General features: G+C 41.5%; 1 protein-coding gene across 7 annotated transcripts in view; it reads left to right on the top strand.

The window, feature by feature from the left end:
* Positions 1-16,442, top strand: part of LOC114568760 (H-2 class I histocompatibility antigen, Q10 alpha chain) — a 29,410-nt gene extending 12,968 nt beyond the window's left edge. The window contains exons 3-9 of one of the 7 annotated variants that reach the window (XM_028598406.1): positions 2,783-3,070; positions 3,690-3,974; positions 4,212-4,337; positions 9,634-9,657; positions 14,177-14,227; positions 15,375-15,416; positions 15,728-16,442. In XM_028598406.1, coding sequence (XP_028454207.1) covers positions 2,783-3,070; positions 3,690-3,974; positions 4,212-4,337; positions 9,634-9,657; positions 14,177-14,227; positions 15,375-15,416; positions 15,728-15,753 — 842 coding nt within the window. In that variant the 3' untranslated portion in view covers positions 15,754-16,442. Of the gene's footprint in view, positions 1-2,782; positions 3,071-3,689; positions 3,975-4,211; positions 4,338-9,630; positions 9,658-9,996; positions 10,125-14,176; positions 14,228-15,374; positions 15,417-15,539 lie in introns of those variants that run through there. The other 6 variants (XM_028598405.1, XM_028598408.1, XM_028598412.1 and 3 more) reach the window with 6 other exon arrangements.
* Positions 16,443-18,872: the final 2,430 nt, after the last annotated feature.

Here is an 18,872-nt window from a genome sequence, read left to right as displayed (position 1 = left end):
CAAATACAGGGGGGTGATCGGTAGATATGGATGTTTACTTTTTGGTCAATGGGGATATTTAACTTTTACTGCCAAAAACAAGTAAAAACAGAGAGATCATTAATTGTATTATTATATTTGAAATATATACTGAACGATGATGGTTAATTAGTTTATGTTTATAATTAGTTATTACCTATTTTTCGGGGCCCCTGTCAGTCATGGGCCCTTGGAATCGTCCTAACTTTTCCCCCCTATACGGCGCCCCTGTGTACACATCCGGCCCCTCATTAGATAATGTGCTATCAAACCTCCAAGAGAGCTTCTACACTATTCAGCACTCCTTCCGAAACCTCAAATTACTTCTAAACTCCTGCTTTTCAACCGATCACTGCCTACACCTGCCCATCCGATTAGCATTACCACACTCGATGGACTGGAATTAGCAAATGTTACAGTGTACAAATACTAGCTCCCTCTCCTTCCAGCAACACATAAAACCCCTTCAATTTAAAGTTAAGTCCAAGATCCATTTTCTATTCCGTAACAGGGCCTCCTTCACTCACGCTGCCAAACTTGCTTTAGTAAAAATGACAATTTTACCAATTCTCGATTTCAGTGATGTTATTTACAGAACTGCCTCAAACACTGAAAACACTGGATGTTCTCGATCACAATGCCATACGTTTTGTGACCAGAGCCCCCTATAACACGCACCACTGCAGTCTCTATGCATTAGTTGGCTGGCTCTCGCTACACACTCAATGCCTAACCCAGTGGTACCAACTTATTTACAAGTCCGTGCTTGGCAAAGTCCCGCCGTACCTAAGCTCACTGGTCACATTAGCCCTACCCACCCGCAACCTCAGCTCAAACAGTTACATCTCCTTGGTCACCCCAAAATCACATACAGTGCCTTGCGAAAGTATTCGGCCCCCTTAAACTTTTCGACCTTTTGCCACATTTCAGGCTTCAAACATAAAGATATAAAACTGTAATTTTTTGTGAAGAATCAACAACAAGTGGGACACAATCATGAAGTGGAACAAAATTTATTGGATATTTCAAACCTTTTTAACAAATAAAAAACTGAAAAATTGGGCGTGCAAAATTATTCAGCCCCCTTAAGTTAATACTTTGTAGCGCCACCTTTTGCTGCGATTACAGCTGTAAGTCGCTCGGGGTATGTCTCTATCAGTTTGGCACATCGAGAGACTGACATTTTTGCCCATTCCTCCTTGCAAAACAGCTCGAGCTCAGTGAGGTTGGATGGAGAGCGTTTGTGAACAGCAGTTTTCAGTTCTTTCCACAGATTCTCGATTGGATTCAGGTCTGGACTTTGACTTGGCCATTCTAACACATGGTTATGTTTATTTGTGAACCATTCCATTGTAGATTTTGCTTTATGTTTTGGATCATTGTCTTGTTGGAAGACAAATCTCCGTCCCAGTCTCAGGACTTTTGCAGACTCCAAAAAATTTCAGTTTTATATCTTTATGTTTGAAGCCTGAAATGTGGCAAAAGGCCGAAAAGTTCAAGGGGGAAGAATACTTTCGCAAGGCACTGTACCTCCTTTGGCCGCCACTCCTTCCAGTTCTCAGCTGCTAATTACTGGAATGAGCTACAAAAAACCCTGAAACTCAAAACCCATATCCCACTAACTACCTTTTAAAACACGTCCGACCAAGCTCCTGTCCAATCACTGCATGTGCTAACTGTTCAACATTCATGTATTAATTTCAAACACCCTAACCCACTGCCTCTGACAAGCCCCATTGCACATTTGCACATATCGGGTTACGTGCTTTTGCACCTTGAACCTGTCCCATGCAAAACTGTATTTTCTCCCCACCACTGTTGCTACACCTTGTGATTATACACATTTTTCTTCTTTTTTTTGTTGCACATCTACTACCCTTCTCTACACCTAATTCGCCATTCAGACCACGACCTGCACTAACTATACTTCGACTCTTTACTACATTTCAGCATTTAAATAAATGTATTTCTGTATTCAAATATATTGTACTATGCTTGTTCAACATTACTATCTAGTCCACAATCTGCATTAACTCTACACTGACTCTCTACTTCATCTCAGCATTTAACATTCATATAGACTGTCTTTTCATGTATATTGTGTTATTCATGTTTCTACCTCACTACCCTGACAAATATTTGCACTAATTGTATATTGACTCCTTACTATATTCAGCATTTTGACAGACTGTCTTTTCGTGTTAACTGTGTTATTACTGACCCACATCACTAACTAGACTACACTAATGGTATATTGACTTCACTACTTCCCAGCACTCATATAAACTATTTATATATACTGCGTTATAACTGTTCACTGGTTCCACATCACTATCTTGCCCACAACTTAATGTACTCAAACAAGCGATTGCGCCTGCTTTAGAAAGTTAACAAGTCGCAAGTTTGCGGTAAAATGCAGTTGGGTTGTCGAGGTCAAAACACTATATGTAGCAGCTGTGAATCAAATAAACGTAATAATGTTATTTCATTTTTTACTAGCTAGCTAGAGGCCGCCAATCCTCCTCAGTTTTTTATACTACTACCCCCCCTCTCTCCCCCAGCATTATAGGGGGGATCAGTGAGCGTCTAATGATGAAAAGCCCAAAAATAAAAGGGAAAGGTGGTGCTGAGAAGGTCAGACTCAAAAGGAAAAAATGGATTGTGTTGCTGTGCTGTGTGTGTTCATTCATTCACCGGACCATCCGTTGTCCATCCTTGTTGTTAGGCATTAGTTTCACTGTCCTTCGCTTCACTTTGCTTTCAGACACCCATATTCTCCAGTGGATGGTCGGCTGCAAAGGCGATATGAAGGACGGAGTGATCAAGTTCCGACACGGCATGAACATGTACAGCTACGACGGAAACAACTTCCTGTCATTTGACAACGCCAGCGGCGTCTGGGTCGCCGTAACTGAGGCGGCAGTCCAGACCAAGAGAAAGTGGGACGAAGTCCAGGTCCTAAAAGAATACACCAAAGGCTACCTGGAGAACGAGTGCATCGATTGGTTGGGGAAGTTTATCAATTATGGACAAAAACAGCTAACAGAAGCCAGTATGTATTAATTAATCTAGAGATAATAGAAGTAGCTTTAGTATTGGAAGGACTGCAGGTTATCAAAATATGAAACATGAAACTAACTGGTCTTGAAATGATTTGTATTTACACAAAAACGTTTGTTGTTTAGACAACTGACAAAACTAATTACTTTTGTATTTTTAAGGGGGTGCAAGCCTGTGAGCTTTTTCTTTAATTGTAACATTTTACATAAAAAAACATCAACAAAATGATTTACTTTAATGGTTCAATCGTATTTTATCAAATTTAAATTTAAAACCAAACGTATCATCAAAAGATGGAGCAAATCCGACCTTTTGCAAGTTGAGGAGCGCAATATTCCATGACACATAATAACGTTCCATTCGTGTTGACTATTAGGATATGTGAGAGTACCTGTGTAATGTCTTGTATCTGAGAAATGTCTTTGCCTTTACTACCGTGTATTACGGTAGGAAAGGCAAAGACATTTCACCGTTCTCAGCTGAGGTAGACATATTAATGTTACAGCTGCAGTGTTTACCATTGCACATTAGCCTAGCAGCTAGCGGAGTTTAATTAAAAATGAAAACCCTTCAAATATGATCTCACTTTGCGGTTTTCTTTTTTATTCCAGTTCCTCCGGAGGTGCACCTGTTTAAAAAGAACACCAAAGTTGAAGGAAAAATCCTTTTGACGTGCCTGGCCACAGGTTTCTTACCAAAAGAAATCACCCTGAACATGAAAATCAACGGCAGTGTTCTAACTGAAGCGGACGGAGTTGTGTCCTCCGGCGTTCGACCCAATGGTGACGAGACCTTCCAGAGACGAGACAGCGTGGAGATTTTACGGAGTGACGTGTGTACCTTCACCTGTGAAGTGATCCATCAGGCATCCAAGTTACATGTTGAGGAGGAGTGGGGTAAGAAACTTTATTTATTTTTGTCATTTGTCACATTTTCTTTTTGTGGTGTTTACGTGTTTATTGCAGGAAGTTGCCAGTAACGTGTCTCAAATGATTGAAAGTACCTTAGCGGCAAAGATTCCTCACCACAGAATTTGTCACAAGGAAGATTAATACACGAAACCCCACAAATAGAAATGCTGATGTTGAAAGAGAACTGAATTAAAAAAAAAGTGAATGTTTTCTGTGTTTTAGTTTGTACAGTTTCTCACAGAGAATCAATAGGAATCCTTGATGGGGCGAAAGGAATCATGATCGGGATCCTTGTCCCCGTCGGGGTCGGGGTGGTGCTGTTAGTCTTGTATAGAAGAGAAATAATTGGTAGGTGCAATATAACTATTGTCCTCTTTAAACAACAACAACATACTAATGGTGTATGAGCCATATTCATTTTGTATTATTTCATGTAGTTTTGCCCTGTGCCACTAGGGGGCTGTATGTGCTTTGTGGCTCAGCTGACTTTGGGTCAGCCCAGGTAGGCCATTTAACCTAGAGGAAACCCAGACACAGGTGTTGCTGATTTGGGAAGCAAACAGTTTTCGACTGTGCCTTTGTGCCTTGCCTTCGTGGTGAGCAATGCGGTTTGTTGTTTTGGTTACATGTATTATGAGTCAAAGTTATTGCCGCTGTATGATATATGGAGGTAAATTAATGGTGCGAGATAATTGTAACATTGAACTCTCCGTTTGCTATGTTCGAGCACACTGGGCGCACGTCTAAACCTAATCCACTCTATTAGCAACCAGTACTAGACTTTGTTTAGGACTTAGTCAGTACAAATGGAGTAGAGCTGTCAATTAGAGATGCACCGATTGACCGGCTGGTGATCGGAATTGGCCGATTTTCACGTGATCGGCCATGACCGGCAAACGGCCGGTCAGTTTGACATATGCTGGTCAAATGCTGTAAATAAATAACATTGTAAAGGCTATCATACACAATGCATATGAATTATATATAGGCTAGCAAATAATAACAATAAACCCACTATTAATTACATTATCTTAATGCAGTGTAACCACTGTAGTGTGTAAATAATCCACATAAAATACAAAGGTGAGCAAGGGTGTTCACCAGTCGTCATTATATCGAATCATCAGCCACGTGCAACCTAGCTAGCAGGTGTCCGCGCTATTCTCCCACATGCACTCTAACAATCACTGCTTATAGACGGCCTTTTGTACAAATGCATTACCTGTTTTCCTTGTTTTCATACAGAAGTTTAGTTTGCTAAAAAAAATTTTAGGGATGTGAAAACAAGGAAATGGTTCTAACGTTGCACTTTAGATGTTTGTGAATTTCCCACACCAGGAGTAATTTATATAGTTCTATTTTATAGCAATCCATTATCTGTTCAAAACATGTTCTATGTTCAATGCAAAAATGTAAAATGTTCTATTAAAGAAAAGATACATAATAAACATTTGTGTGTGCTGTAAAGTGGATAGAAAAAATGAAATCTGATTCGGCTAAAATCTTTATCGGCACGTCAAACTCAATGAGAAATCGGAATCAGCCTAGAAAATTGTACTCGATCTCTACTGTCAATCTTCCTCTATAATACCTTTTTGAATATCATGTTATTTTCTTTAATATTTTAATAATATTTTAATATTTAAAGGGGTGATAGAATGCAAAACCGAGTTTACCTTGTCATAGTTGAATGACAACAGTTTGGTGGGGAGAATGGGCATACAGAGAACCTCTAAATCCCATTGACACCTCTCTCCTCTGCAAATCTCACAATTTGAATCTGCCTCTGAGAACGGGCGAATCCCAAAGAAAGTAATATGTAACGTCAACTCTGGTGGCTGTACCTTAATTCATAGCTGCCAACACTCCCGTTTTTCCCGGGTTTCTCCCGTTTTTTAGCCCTGTCTCCCGGACCCCTCCCGGTTTGTTATTTCTCCTGGGAAACTCCCGTAATTTGCATGGCCCAAGATCCTTTATAAATAATCAAAAAAATGTCTAATGTTGTTTAATGTTGACCAGTTGCCAGATCTTGTATGAAATGCATCCTATTCACACAATCCACACACCATATACAATTTTCAACCCGTTTGTCACCTCAAACTGGCAACCTGTAATCCAGTTGCGCAGTTGATCTCTACGCAAGCTTCGTGGAAAGTTCAGACCCGAAAGCGAGCCGATAAAGATGGCAGGTGAAGGTGGTGTTCCCGCAAAGAAATCGAAATATAGCTGTACATTTCAACAGTGTTGGCCGCAACAATTTCCATGCATCTTACCCTAGTCATATCGACAACCACCACGCTGTTTGTAAGGTGTGTCGGATTGATTTTAATGTAGCGCACGGCGGGGAAAATGACATTACCCAGCACATTAAAACACAGCGGCACCATCGCACAGAAGAGGCACATAAGGGCCCATCCTTCATCCTTGATCATAAAAGAACAGACAGAGGCAGAAAACGTGAAGCAAGCTGAACTCAAGATGGCAATGTTGGTAGCACAGACTTACAGTACACTTAACAGTAACCCCCCCCCCCCTCTGCTTTCTCCTCATGTGCAACAGCACAGGTGCTCTGCAGCTTCGCTCGTTGTAAACCAACCAATCGGCGGGCAGCTCATCTAAATATTCATGCACATACCATAAAAGGGAGAAAACCTCTCGTTTCATTCTAGGGTTATTTCACAGGGTTGCATTAGGGCGCATAGAACAGCACCCGGGCCATTTTCAGCCCAACCAATGTTACATACCCTATTAGGAGAGTGTGAAATACCCTATATAATCATTCTATCACCCCTTTAATGCCCAAATGCAGCCTGTTAAATACTATGTACTACACAAGCTAATGCATTGCAATGCCACTATAAGCATGTGGTTGTTGTTACACATTCTGTCCACTAGAGGGACTTCTAACATCAGCCCGGCCTTGAAGTGCACCTACGTCACAGAAATGCACATTGCATTTCTGGCGCACTGCTCTCTGTTTACATTTATTTTTCCACCACATATTATTTTTCATTTACTGCGATTCTAGAAGTATTACTATTCGATAGTATTGAGTAATGCGATTGTCTTTTCCTACTTTAACAAAAACAAAAGTTGAATAGTAAACGTCTAGAGACAATATATCATGAAACATTTCTAAAAACGGATTGTTTTCTAAGGCCTAGTCCATACGTACACCAATAATCACTTATATAATTACACTGTGGCATATCTAAACAAAATCAACACTTACCATTGACAGTCATAGTACTTTATCTAATGTTAGCAATTAATTAAACAAAGAAAACCGGGATTACGTAAAAACGGTGAGACAATTATGCAATAATGGTTACCTGTATAATGGGAAATCGTTGAAATGAAATCAGGCGCAAAGGTCCATTATTATGTTATGACAGACTTCACGAGGTGTTCAAAGGTCACAACTAACAGCTGTCCTGTCAATCATGATGTGCCAAAGGTGTTGTAAGAGCCAATTAGTGCCCTTGCTATAAATAGACTCTATTTTAATTAATTTAATTTAATTAAGCCTCTACTTAATTCACTTGAATTCACAATGAACTGATAGTTGACTGAGCTCAGTCTCTCAGGTCTCACACAGTGCTGTTGAAGCAGTAAACTTCTGTTACCTGCAATAAATATATTTTCTTCTAAAATGTCATTAAAAGCCAACATAACATACATGTTTTTACTGGAAGATTTCCTTCTGCGTATAGATAAGCTGACAGCATATTTTCTCTTTGTTGTTGTTGTTTGCATTATTTTTTAAAACCTCTGAAATCCCATAAGATTGTTTGACTTACTTTGTTGGAAATAAATATGTGGAAAAAGTGTGCACACAAGTTGTCAACATGGGGGACAAGACAATGTGCTATGTTTTTTTTTTTTCTCTCTACCATGCAGCTGGCCCTTATAACTAGAGGTCGACCGATTCATCGGTTTTGCTGATTAATCGGCACCGGTAGCTGATTGGTCCATGCCGATAGTTTTTCCTGGTTGCGTCCGTTGCTGGAGCGGCTGAGAAGCGCACGCTGTCATTCATTACACAGTACACGAGAGCTGAGAAGGGTCTGCTGGCATCATGCATTACAATAGTGGCCTCTAGAGGCAAAATAAAAACTATCACTGATGCCTCGTGTTGTTTATTTTCGACACGTGTTATCGCGCGCTGCACGGAGAGCACATGCTGTGCGACATCACATGCACGTTTAAAGCATCGACAGCAAAAAGGTATGTATACAGTACATTTTGTCATATCATTATAAAGCTATTCATTTGTTGAATAGATGCTGCATTAGTAGAGAAAGAACAGCACAACAGTATGTTTGTTTGCTTTCGAGGCTGAGATGACGCTAAACATTAGTAGTAGGCTAACTAACCTCAAGTAGTTAAACACTGACAAAAATGAACGCAAGTCCGACCCAAATCGTCCACGATCCGTCTAGTGGCTGCCGCTGGAGAATTGAGATGTGTAGAATCGACAGCGCATTCATTTTAAAATCCTCAGCGGAGGAGCATCAACAACTGCCCGAAAGCACGGTAGCGTTATATGGTGGAGCGAGATAGAGAGTGAGTGAAGCAACGTTAGAACAAAGCCGTGACTCATTGAAATAAAACGTGTTTTCGCCGATTCATCTCTAGAAATGCGACTGTAGCGAGCATGTCACTATCACTAACGTTATCCACATTTATATTTACACGCAACAAATGATATATCCAGCTTCAAAAAAAGTCTAAACGTCGGAAGTTAGAACGAATGCATTGTGCAAAGAGTGGTTGCTATGGAGACGATACACAGTGTTGAGTTCTGTTGACAGTTGAGTTGAGTTCCGTTGCTCTGGTTGGTTGGAGGTCTATCCAATGAATGCAGATGCATTTTTTTTCCTGGTTCGGTTGGAACACGGCCCATAATCACAACCCAATGCTATGAGCCCAATGGATCGGTTTCGGACTCACGTTCTGACTAGAATCTGAGTAGGACCACGTCAGGCTAGATCTAAACCGTTCTACAGAGAAGAATGGCGTCACTGTTTTGAGATTTGGCATACATTTGGGCCTTTTTTGAAGAAATGTAAATAGTTTGTCCTTCATATGAATTATAACGCTCATTATGTTTATTTTTGCACTGGATGACTCCAAATATGTAGGAAAACTGTTTTAGACAACACACATGCTTGTGTAGCATTGCTGTGGGTGTAATATCAATAAATATGACATTATCATTTTGATTATTGGCAAAAGCGTCTGGACTTCTTTTTTTAAAAATGTATGTATTTTGTCAACTGTTTTATCCAGCATCAATTCTAAATACTATCGGTCGATTAATCGGTTATCTGCAAATACGGCCCAACCTAGCTATTGGTATCGGTAAAATCCACTATCGGTCGACCTATACTTATAACCCTAAAAATGAGAGAATGACATTTTGTTTTAGTTTTATTTTCATTTCCGAATATCACTTTTAAGTCATACTGCTGTAACATAAAGACGTTAATTTGTCTTCAAATTGATTCAGTATTCAAACTGTGAATTCAAACACTGTGTAATTAAAGTTCACTAGACTCAGCCAATGAAAAGACTTTACACCATGTTGACTTCATCCATGATTAATTACAGTCTGTAATAACATTATCTTTATTTTCAGAAGCTCGCAGAGACAAAGGCAGCCAAGGTAACTACTTTATTTCTCTTAAAGTCTTGTGAAGTTCATTGTTCAGAGTCACCGTCTGTGCACTCAAGCAAATAACTACAGCTGTAACAATTCAAAGTTTTGCTGGACAATTAATCGTCTCAGAAATAATTGTCTCTTATAGACAAATAATAAAAACATTTTTTATTTATTACTTTTTCAAACAAATTAAAGTTTAAATGAATCCCAGGATACATCTTTTTTTATTTAAAAAATTATCTTGAAAAAATACCTGCGTATCTGGGTCCCATAACTGTGACCCAGATACGCAGGTATTTTTTCAAGATAATTTTTTTGGGCATTTCTGCCTTTAATCACCAGGACTGCATGAAAGGGGGGAGAGAGAGAGAGAGGAGGAAGACATGCAGTAAACCTGCCGCAGGACGGATTCGAACCAGCGACTTCTGCGCCAGGGAATAAACCTCTTCATATGGGCGCACGCTCTACCAACTGAGCTCATTCCCATCAATAAAAAACAAAACATTAATCATTAACAAAAAACAGACCTTGTTCAATTTCTCTGTCTTGAGACCGCTACAGCCCAGGATGTTTGGAGTTGATATGGCAACAAGCGGCCGATGCCGCTAGAATCAAAATGCTGAAATTTGGTCCGACATAAAGAAGTGTTCTCGATCCAGATCAATCAAAAACAAACAAACAAAAGTCCAAAAGTTCGGACCAAACGAGGTGGTTGTTAAAGCCCCCCGTTTTGTAGATGCTACGATACCATTCGTACATCATAAAAAAAAATCTAGAAAAAAACAACAGTCATATGAAGGCCTGTAACAATTATTGTTGTATAACTAATAATAATTTCCAATGGTGGCTTTAGTAAGTATCTTCTTCTACCTTTAACTTCTGGATATTCGGCAGCGTTGCCACAACGGACTGAAATTCCCAAGATGGCGCCAGTGTGTGTGGCCTGCCGTCTGTCACTGCCTGTGCTGTGTGTGTTTGTGCCTTTTGTTTCGCTCCTTGATCTGGATGTCAACTCTCTACTGGTGTATGATCGCCAAACACTGCTGGATCTTCAATTTTCTGCCGACGAAGTAGTAAAATTTGATGATGGTAGACGTGAAACTTTGCCCCCGCTCCTGGCGAGGGTTCGGGCTCACCGGTTGGTGAGGTTGAAGGCCCGTCTCGCGCAGGATCCTGCAGTCCTGCGTTGTTCTACGCCTTTTTGGACTGAGATTGGAGCTGTGCCTGGCCTCGTTGTTCCTCAACGCTCGCTGTACCCTGTCGAGGCCTGGCTGGTACCTGTCGTCGGCCCGGAAGAGGTGTTGCAGCCCCGCGGCCTCTGTTCTCCTCGTCCCGTCTGCCGCGGGGTGAATCACCGCAACTTGCGGCCACTTTCTCTGACTCTTACTCCTTCTAGGACTCAGATTGGGGCCGTACCTATCGTCGTCGTTCCTCGACACTCGCTGGACTCTGTCGATGCCTGGCTGATACCTGTCATCGGCCCGGAAGAGGTGTTCCAGCCCCACAGCCTCTGCTCTCCTTGCGGCCACTGTGTCGGGTTCCCCGGACAGCCAAAGCCGCGGTCCCGCCGGTTCCTGCCAGGATTGGCCCGGTAAATGCTAGATCACTAGCAATCAAGACTTTTGTCTTAAAGGACTTCTCTCACGTGCCGAGGACTGGATTTCCTCTGTGTGACTGAGACTTGGCTGAGTGTTGGTGAGTCCGGCGCTTTCACTGAACTTTTACCCGATGATTGCTGCTACTTTAACTCCCCGCGGACATCGGGCTGAGGAGGAGGAATAGCGACTGTCTATAAAAGTAATTATAAATGTAAGCAGCTATTGCTGTATCCTCTTTCACCAGCTTTGAACTGAGCTCATTTGAGATTGGTTGCTCTCACACAGTGTTGTGTGCTGTGGTCTATCGGCCTCCCAAGTACAATAAGGACTTTTTAAATGACTTTTCTGATTTCCTGGCTGAAATCATGCCTAAATATGACCATGTTCTTATTGTTGGGGATTTCAATGTTTATGTGTGTTGTCCTGAGAAGCCAATGGCAAAGGGATTTTTAAACCTTATTGATTCTTTTAATCTTGTGCAATCTGTGTCTGGACCCACACAAGAACATGGACACACACTTGATCTTGTCTTATCATATGGTCTGCCCGTTTTTAATCTAGAGATATGTGACGCAGTGTTTTCGGACCATATGCCTGTATTATTTGAGGCTGCTCTTGCCTGTAATACAGTTAAACCTCGCGCTGCTACTCAGCGCTGTCACATTATTAACCCTTCCACTGCTGTTCGGTTCTCGGTTGCTTTCAGTCAGAATTCCATCATCCCTGAGTCTGTGTGCAATACTGAGGTGCTTAGCTCATGGTTTCACTCCACCTGCCAAACTGTTTTAGACACTGTGGCTCCATTAAAATCCAGACAGCCTAAAACTAAATCTGAGCCCTGGCTAAATGACATTACTCATGCTGTCAGATGTGAGTGCCGTAGAGCTGAGCGCAAGTGGAAGAAGGACAAATTGAAGGTGTCTTTTCAAATGGCGTCATTATCAGAAAACTGTGAAAGATGCTAAAAGAAAACATTTCTCAGATATTATCCTGTCAAACTGTCACAAGCCTCGTGTTTTGTTTCACTTCTAAATGCCCCGCAGACTGCCTGTACTGCCACTGCTGTGTGTGAAAACATCTTTCACTTCTTTATTGATAAGGTCACTTCAATTAGGGCTCGAATATCACCTTCAGCTTATGACCCCTCAATCTCTGTCCCCTGCTCTGCTGTTTTTGACCAGTTTGAGCCTGTGACTCTTTCCTTTTTACAGGAGATTGTTGGTCATTTGAAGCCCTCAGGTTCTCCAAACGATGCGGTCCCTCCTCAACTATTTAAGGAGGTTTTCCCTCACCGTAGGACCATCTGTTATTACAGTCATTAGTAGCATTTTGTCCTTAGGTGTGGTCCCTGAAAATTTTAAAAATGCAGTAGTACAACCTCTGATTAAAAAACCTGCTCTAGATCCTGCAGTCCTTGCAAATTTCAGGCTTATCTCCAAATTGCCTTTCCTTTCAAAAAGAAGATTGTGTACAGTCAATTAATGGCCTTTCTGGAAGAACATAATATTCTACTTTTGAGAGTTTTTAATGTTATCTTTTTAGCTACTGACACTGGCGACTGTGTTATCCTTGTGCTTTTAGATTTAACTGCTGCATTTGACACAGTGGATCATGAAATATTGATCTCACGTTTGAAGCAATGGGTGGGCATCAGCAACATAGCACTGGAGTGGTTCAGGTCGTATTTGGCTGATCGAACGCCTTGGTGACTGTGTATCCTCCACTGCTCCTCTCTCGTGTGGGGTCCCACAGGGCTCAGTTCTTGGCCCTCTCCTTTTCTCTCTCTATTTACTCCCACTTGGTTCCATACTTAGGAAGCACGGCATTTCATTCCATTGTTATGCAGATGACATTCAGATTTATGTGCCTCTTAAAAAGAAAGATTCATACACTGAGATTGCTAGTTAAGTGTCTCGACGACATAAAGTCCTGGATGGCTCAGAACTTTTTAAATTTGAATGATGAAAAGACGGAGGTGATGGTTTTTGGTGGCACCACTGGGACACCCCCAACCCCCGTAGATCTTGGTTCCTTGTAACAGTATATTAAACCTAGTATCAAAAACCTAGGGGTTAAAGTAGACCCGGAGCTTAAGTTGAGCAGTCAGATCAAGGCTGTCGTCAAATCAAGCTTCTTCCACTTGAGGCAGCTGACCAAAATAAAGCCAATACTGTCAAGAAAGCACTTTGAGACGGTAATCCACGCCTTTGTTACCACTCGGCTGGATTACTGTAATGCACTTTATGTGGGGGTAAGTGGGTCCTCCATTGCCCGTCTACAGATGGTACAGAATGCTGCTGCACATCTTTTAACTGGCACACGTAAACATGAGCACATTTCCCCCATTTTAGCCTCACTCCAATGGCTGCTTATTCAATTTAGGATCCATTTTAAAACTCTTTTATTTGCTTTTAAACCCTGAATGGTCTTGCCCTGCCCTACCTCTCGGAGCTTCTACGCCCTTATATCCCCACTCGCTCTCTCAGGTCAGAAGATCAGCTGCTCCTGAGTGTGCTGAAAACTAAGCGGAAGCTCAGAGGTGACCGTGCCTTTGCTGTGGCGGCTCCTAAATTATGGAATGATCTGCCTTCTGCACGTTAAACAGGCCTCTTCTTTGTCTGTTTTTAAATCCCGTCTTAAAACCCGTCTCTTGTCTTTGGCCTTTGACACCTAGTAAGATGTTGACTTGTTGTACTTCTTTTAATTAATTGAGCAGTTATTGTTCATTGTTATGTATTTTATTTATGATGTCTTATTTATTCTTCTGTACAGCAAACAAATAAAGTTGGATTGGATTGGATCTTTATCCACAGAATGAATTTTCCAATGTTGTCGTCTGCCCCCACCTCCCCCTGTCTTTACTTACTTTTGTGTGTGTGTGTGTGTGTGTGTGTGTGTGTGTGTGTGTGTGTGTGTGTGTGTAGGCAATAATGGCAGTAACAATGGCCCAGTCGTGTACCACCTTGCCCCCGAGGGTGAGTGTTTTCCTCTCTTTTCCATAAATGTTCTTTCAGACAGTCACCCAGCCTCTTGGCTTCCCGGCGGCTTGCAGAGGACAGGAGCTACTTTAAGTCCACATAATGTAAAATTATGACATAGTGTCTGAGTTATACATAAAATCTATGTTGTGAGAAAATCTAATCTAGAGAAACAACAGTCATATGAAGGCCTGTGTGATGGGACGCATGGCTGTCGTCACGGTAGCAAGGCCCTACCTATTTTTATCTCAAAGACTGAGTGAAGAGGTTGCCTTGACTGTTTGACTGTCCATATGTGCGGTTATTTATGCTGGTTTTATATCATCTGTCATTCATCAAATTCTCCATGTTAATCCCGCTGTTTTGTGCAAAAATGTAACATCTAATTCTACGGTGATTAGCTATAACTATATTCATCTATACATCATTGTCTATTGGTAAACCGTACGGATTGTCCCAAATATCACCTGTCATAATAAGCACGCAACCATATGTCCTTGTTAACTGTATATTTATTGAGTTTAACAGCTGGATGTCTTGTGGCCTTGTTTAAGTGGAATGATTAATCATGCAAATTATATTTAATTGTTCAGCTTTATAGCTATAAGTATTTTGGCTGTATTAAGCCTTATCTACTCACCTGCGCCACCCCTGTATTTTATATGTTGGTATGTTCCAATTTGAGGGACTGGCGTCAGGCTATATAGAGCCACAGTAGCATTTGCTCGGGAGAGAGAAGAAGTGTACACCGAGGAAGTAGGACGTAAGTCTGTTGGATGTCCTCAGCGAGATGACTTGAATTAAGGTCAATGATTGAACTTGTCGTATATTTAGCTTATTTAATTGTGACTCTCAAGTCCATTTTTATTTTATGTTCTTGAAAGTATCTTTTTGTTACTTTCCTTAAGTTTGTTAATTTTTATGTTATTATTTTAGCCTATCTGGCCTTAATTGGGTCAATGACAATAAAAGCCCATCCTTTAAACGTTCATCTTCGTCTCACCCTGAGTGTCAATATCTGCTCACGACTACTCACCGCATCTACCTTCAACAGCCTGTAACAATTATTAAATAACTGTCCGACTGCAATTTTTTATCTGTGGAACACCACTGTTCAATAAATAGACTTTTCTTTTGTTTGCAGGATCAGTTGAATCTCTCAACAGCAATCGGAGTCGTGACAATCGTAAGTATCTCTGTCCACAGAATGAATCTTCCCACATTGTCTGCCCCCCCCTTGTCTTTACTTGTGTGTGTGTGTGTGTGTGTGTGTGTGTGTGTGTGTGTGTGTGTCTCCGACCAATCACAGCCCCTAAATTCTAACACCAGCACCATCAACCAGCTGCAGCTCTCCCTGCTCACCGTCCCTGCTGAGCTCCCCTCCGGCGAGTCCGGCCGCCAGCCAGTCTCTTCGCCACGGCGCGAGGATGACAAACTGCGGAGATTACTAACAGTTTGGAGAGTCTTGTTTCTTCACGTTTTTATCTGTTTCTACAGGTGAAAAAGATTGCATTCGGACTTAAGCTGCATCATATCAGAGCTAAGCTAAACGCTGCTAAGCTAGCGCCAGCTCCATGGCGACTTCCATTCCTCCCTGCAAAATGTCCTCGTTTAGGAATGCAAACAAAGACGTTGTTGACCTTAAGGAAGATGTTCGTCTGCTTTTCGAGGACTTAAAGGCCAAAGACTCCTTGTTAACCGCCTGCCTGGCTCATGAACAATCGCTCCAGATCTCAACCCTCTCAGCGGCCCTCCAGTGTTGGGAAAGTTCACTTTCTACGTGAACTCAAAGTTCAGTTCACAAATTTTAAAATGAACTAAGTTCAGAGTTCATACTTCAACATTTTGAACTAAGTTCACAGTTCCCAAAAATGAACTAAGTTCATAGTTCTTTTTTTCCGTATATTGCCGTGAACTTTTATTTTTCAAAATTATTGCCACAGCCCACATAGAACCACAGACAGCATTTATTTTTTTTAACACTGAAACTATGCGTCAGATTTCATCTTCATATCCAATCAGTCCAACGTGCCTTTTCAGGTCTGCTGTGGATAGGACTTGAAGTGCAGATTTTCTTTTTGAAAGCCGGCTGGCAAAGTTTGCACAGAAATGTAAGATTTTTCCATCCTCACCGACCTTTTTTTCCGTTAAAATGATCATACGAAGCCTCCTTGCTGCTTTGTCGCCTCCTTGCTGCTTTTTGTTTTGATGACGCATGCGGTGGCTGGTGTTGCCAGTTTGGGTGTTTTTTCCGCTACATATGAAGGCCTGTTTACGGTGTGTTTTAGCCGTGGCTTTGGCCTGAAAGGCTCTATAGAAATCTGGCGCCCTATTGGACGAAGTTAAAGTGAGAGAGCGTGCCGTTCACAGACACCAGAATGAACGAGTTCATAGTAACGTTCATCAGGCAGTAATACGGTACGTTCAGTTCACGTTCACCCAAAATATGAACGAGTTCACGAACTATCGTTCAATGAACGCGTTCAGGCACAACACTGCCTCCAGCACTATATTAATGTGTACTAATCTAATATTGTAAAATTTAACAGTATTTTAATGGCAGCAGGATGCCAGTAAGTTACATTAAAAGTACTTATAGAACCATTAATGTATATTAATTTACAGTAGGTATCCTATTACTGTATATGGATTTACTTATTTACTACTGTATCATCAGTTACAATAGTACCCTATTACTGTATCCATCCATCCATCCAGTATCTATCCATAATATTATATCTTCATTTACAATACTTATTATTTCTATTTTAGCATTCACAGTACTACTACTACGTTTGCCTCTACAATATTGTTTATTTTCAATGATTTACACATTTACCAGTATGTGTGTTACAATATTACCTTTTTAAAAACTTGATGTCATTTTAACAACAACCTGGGCCTTGTGGAAAGAGTGGGTCTGCACTGTGTAGGCAGTCAAAATCCAAAGATGGAAAACGGAAGCTAACAGCTGAAACATAAACAAGTGTGTGTGTGTGTGTGTGTGTGTGTGTGTGTGTGTGTGTGTGTGTGTGTGTGTGCGCCTTACCAAGAGCAATCAGCCTCGGGGTGCTAGAAGCACAAAGACTGTTATTTATGTCTGCTGCAGTTGCAGTCACCTAAGAGCAACAAACTATAAAAGAGCAAATTTCAAGACAATGACGACATAATTGAGTCATTTTTACAGTAGCCTATTTCCTATGGGATCCTCTTTTTTTAACACATGCATAAAAACATGCATTATATCTAAAAACGGTATATTAATTTACAGTGGTTATCCTTTTACTGTTTTAAATCAGGGTCAGTGCGGAAAACCCACTCTCACACAAGTAGGTGGAGTTGAAGGGGATTAGGACTTTCATAGCCTTAGTGGAGATCTGGGGGGAACTCGCTCTCCACAGACAACCAGAAACGCGTAATCGGCATTTCTCCCAGTCTCTGCTTCAAGTCCATAACAGATTTCTCACCCACTGATTTCCCATGGCGTTCTCTCCAAAATACTCGCCAAACTGGTCACGCGACCCATTCAGATGCGCAGCGATGACCGGTTGGACAGAGTTAAGAGGCAGCCCTGTCTTCTCCGCAACATCCTCCAGGGTTGGGAACGTTCCACCGAACCTCGTTCAACACGAGCACGCAACAAGTCCAGCTTTATCCTGAACCCAGACACTTGGTCGTGTGATGGAAAGATGTCTTTGCCCTGGACCAACGTGGCATCATGACTTTGCGTAAATATACACGCCACTTTCATAAAGCCAAATGGCGTTGTTATTGTACGTATTTTCAGCTATCCACGTGTATGCCTACGCTGTATACAGCTGATGTAAACATAACCACCACGTGGCCTCGCCACTTTGCACGTTATTGCGAGAACGCGACGTACTATCAAGAGAACAACGTCACACAAAGAGAAATGGTTGGGTTTAGGAAAAGAACACAGGGAAATGCTTTAGTAACAAAACAGTGACAAAAACACGGAAAATAACGACAAAAACACGCTTAGGAAAACAATAAATGGTTGGGTTTAGGAAAGAAACATTGGGTAAGGCTTATTAAAACAAAAACAAAAAAACGGCTCTCCCGGGTGGAAGTACTCAATCCCCCGTTCCTTTATACTACACGCTACGGCGGAAATTGACTTGCAATGTAGGTCAATGGCGGCCGACTTGCGTTGATATACACGCAAAAATGCGATTATGCGTCTTGATAACACGCAAAAACGGAATACAAATTGGCGTGTCATACACACGCCAATTCATGAGATCAGTCTGCCGTGAAAGGGGCTTTAACGAACACCGTCCAGGACCTGCTCTTTGACGTCACAAGCCACGTCTGATATTCGTCGCTGGATGTGTATTGTCATCACTGAACACATATCTCTAGGTGCAGGGAGCAGCAATGTTTCGCCGATGTTATGGGGTTTGCCTGCCTTCGCTATACGTAGCGCGACACGATACCACTAAATCCTACACACTGCTCCTTTAAGTTTGAAACATGTTCAAGAGAAACAGCAGGCACATTGCACATTGCAATGTCAAAGTGATTTCTTTTCTCTTTATTTGCCTCCCAGGAAGCAGTGAGAGACTTCTTCTTTAGTGACCGTGTGCACAGAAAGATAGAAATAATGGTAAAGATTCTCAAT

The sequence above is a fragment of the Perca flavescens genome, chromosome 14, assembly GCF_004354835.1.
Source record: "Perca flavescens isolate YP-PL-M2 chromosome 14, PFLA_1.0, whole genome shotgun sequence".
Taxonomy (NCBI): domain Eukaryota; kingdom Metazoa; phylum Chordata; class Actinopteri; order Perciformes; family Percidae; genus Perca; species Perca flavescens.
The sequence above is the reverse complement of the archived record's forward strand: the minus strand, read 5'-3'. Positions and strand labels throughout refer to the sequence as shown.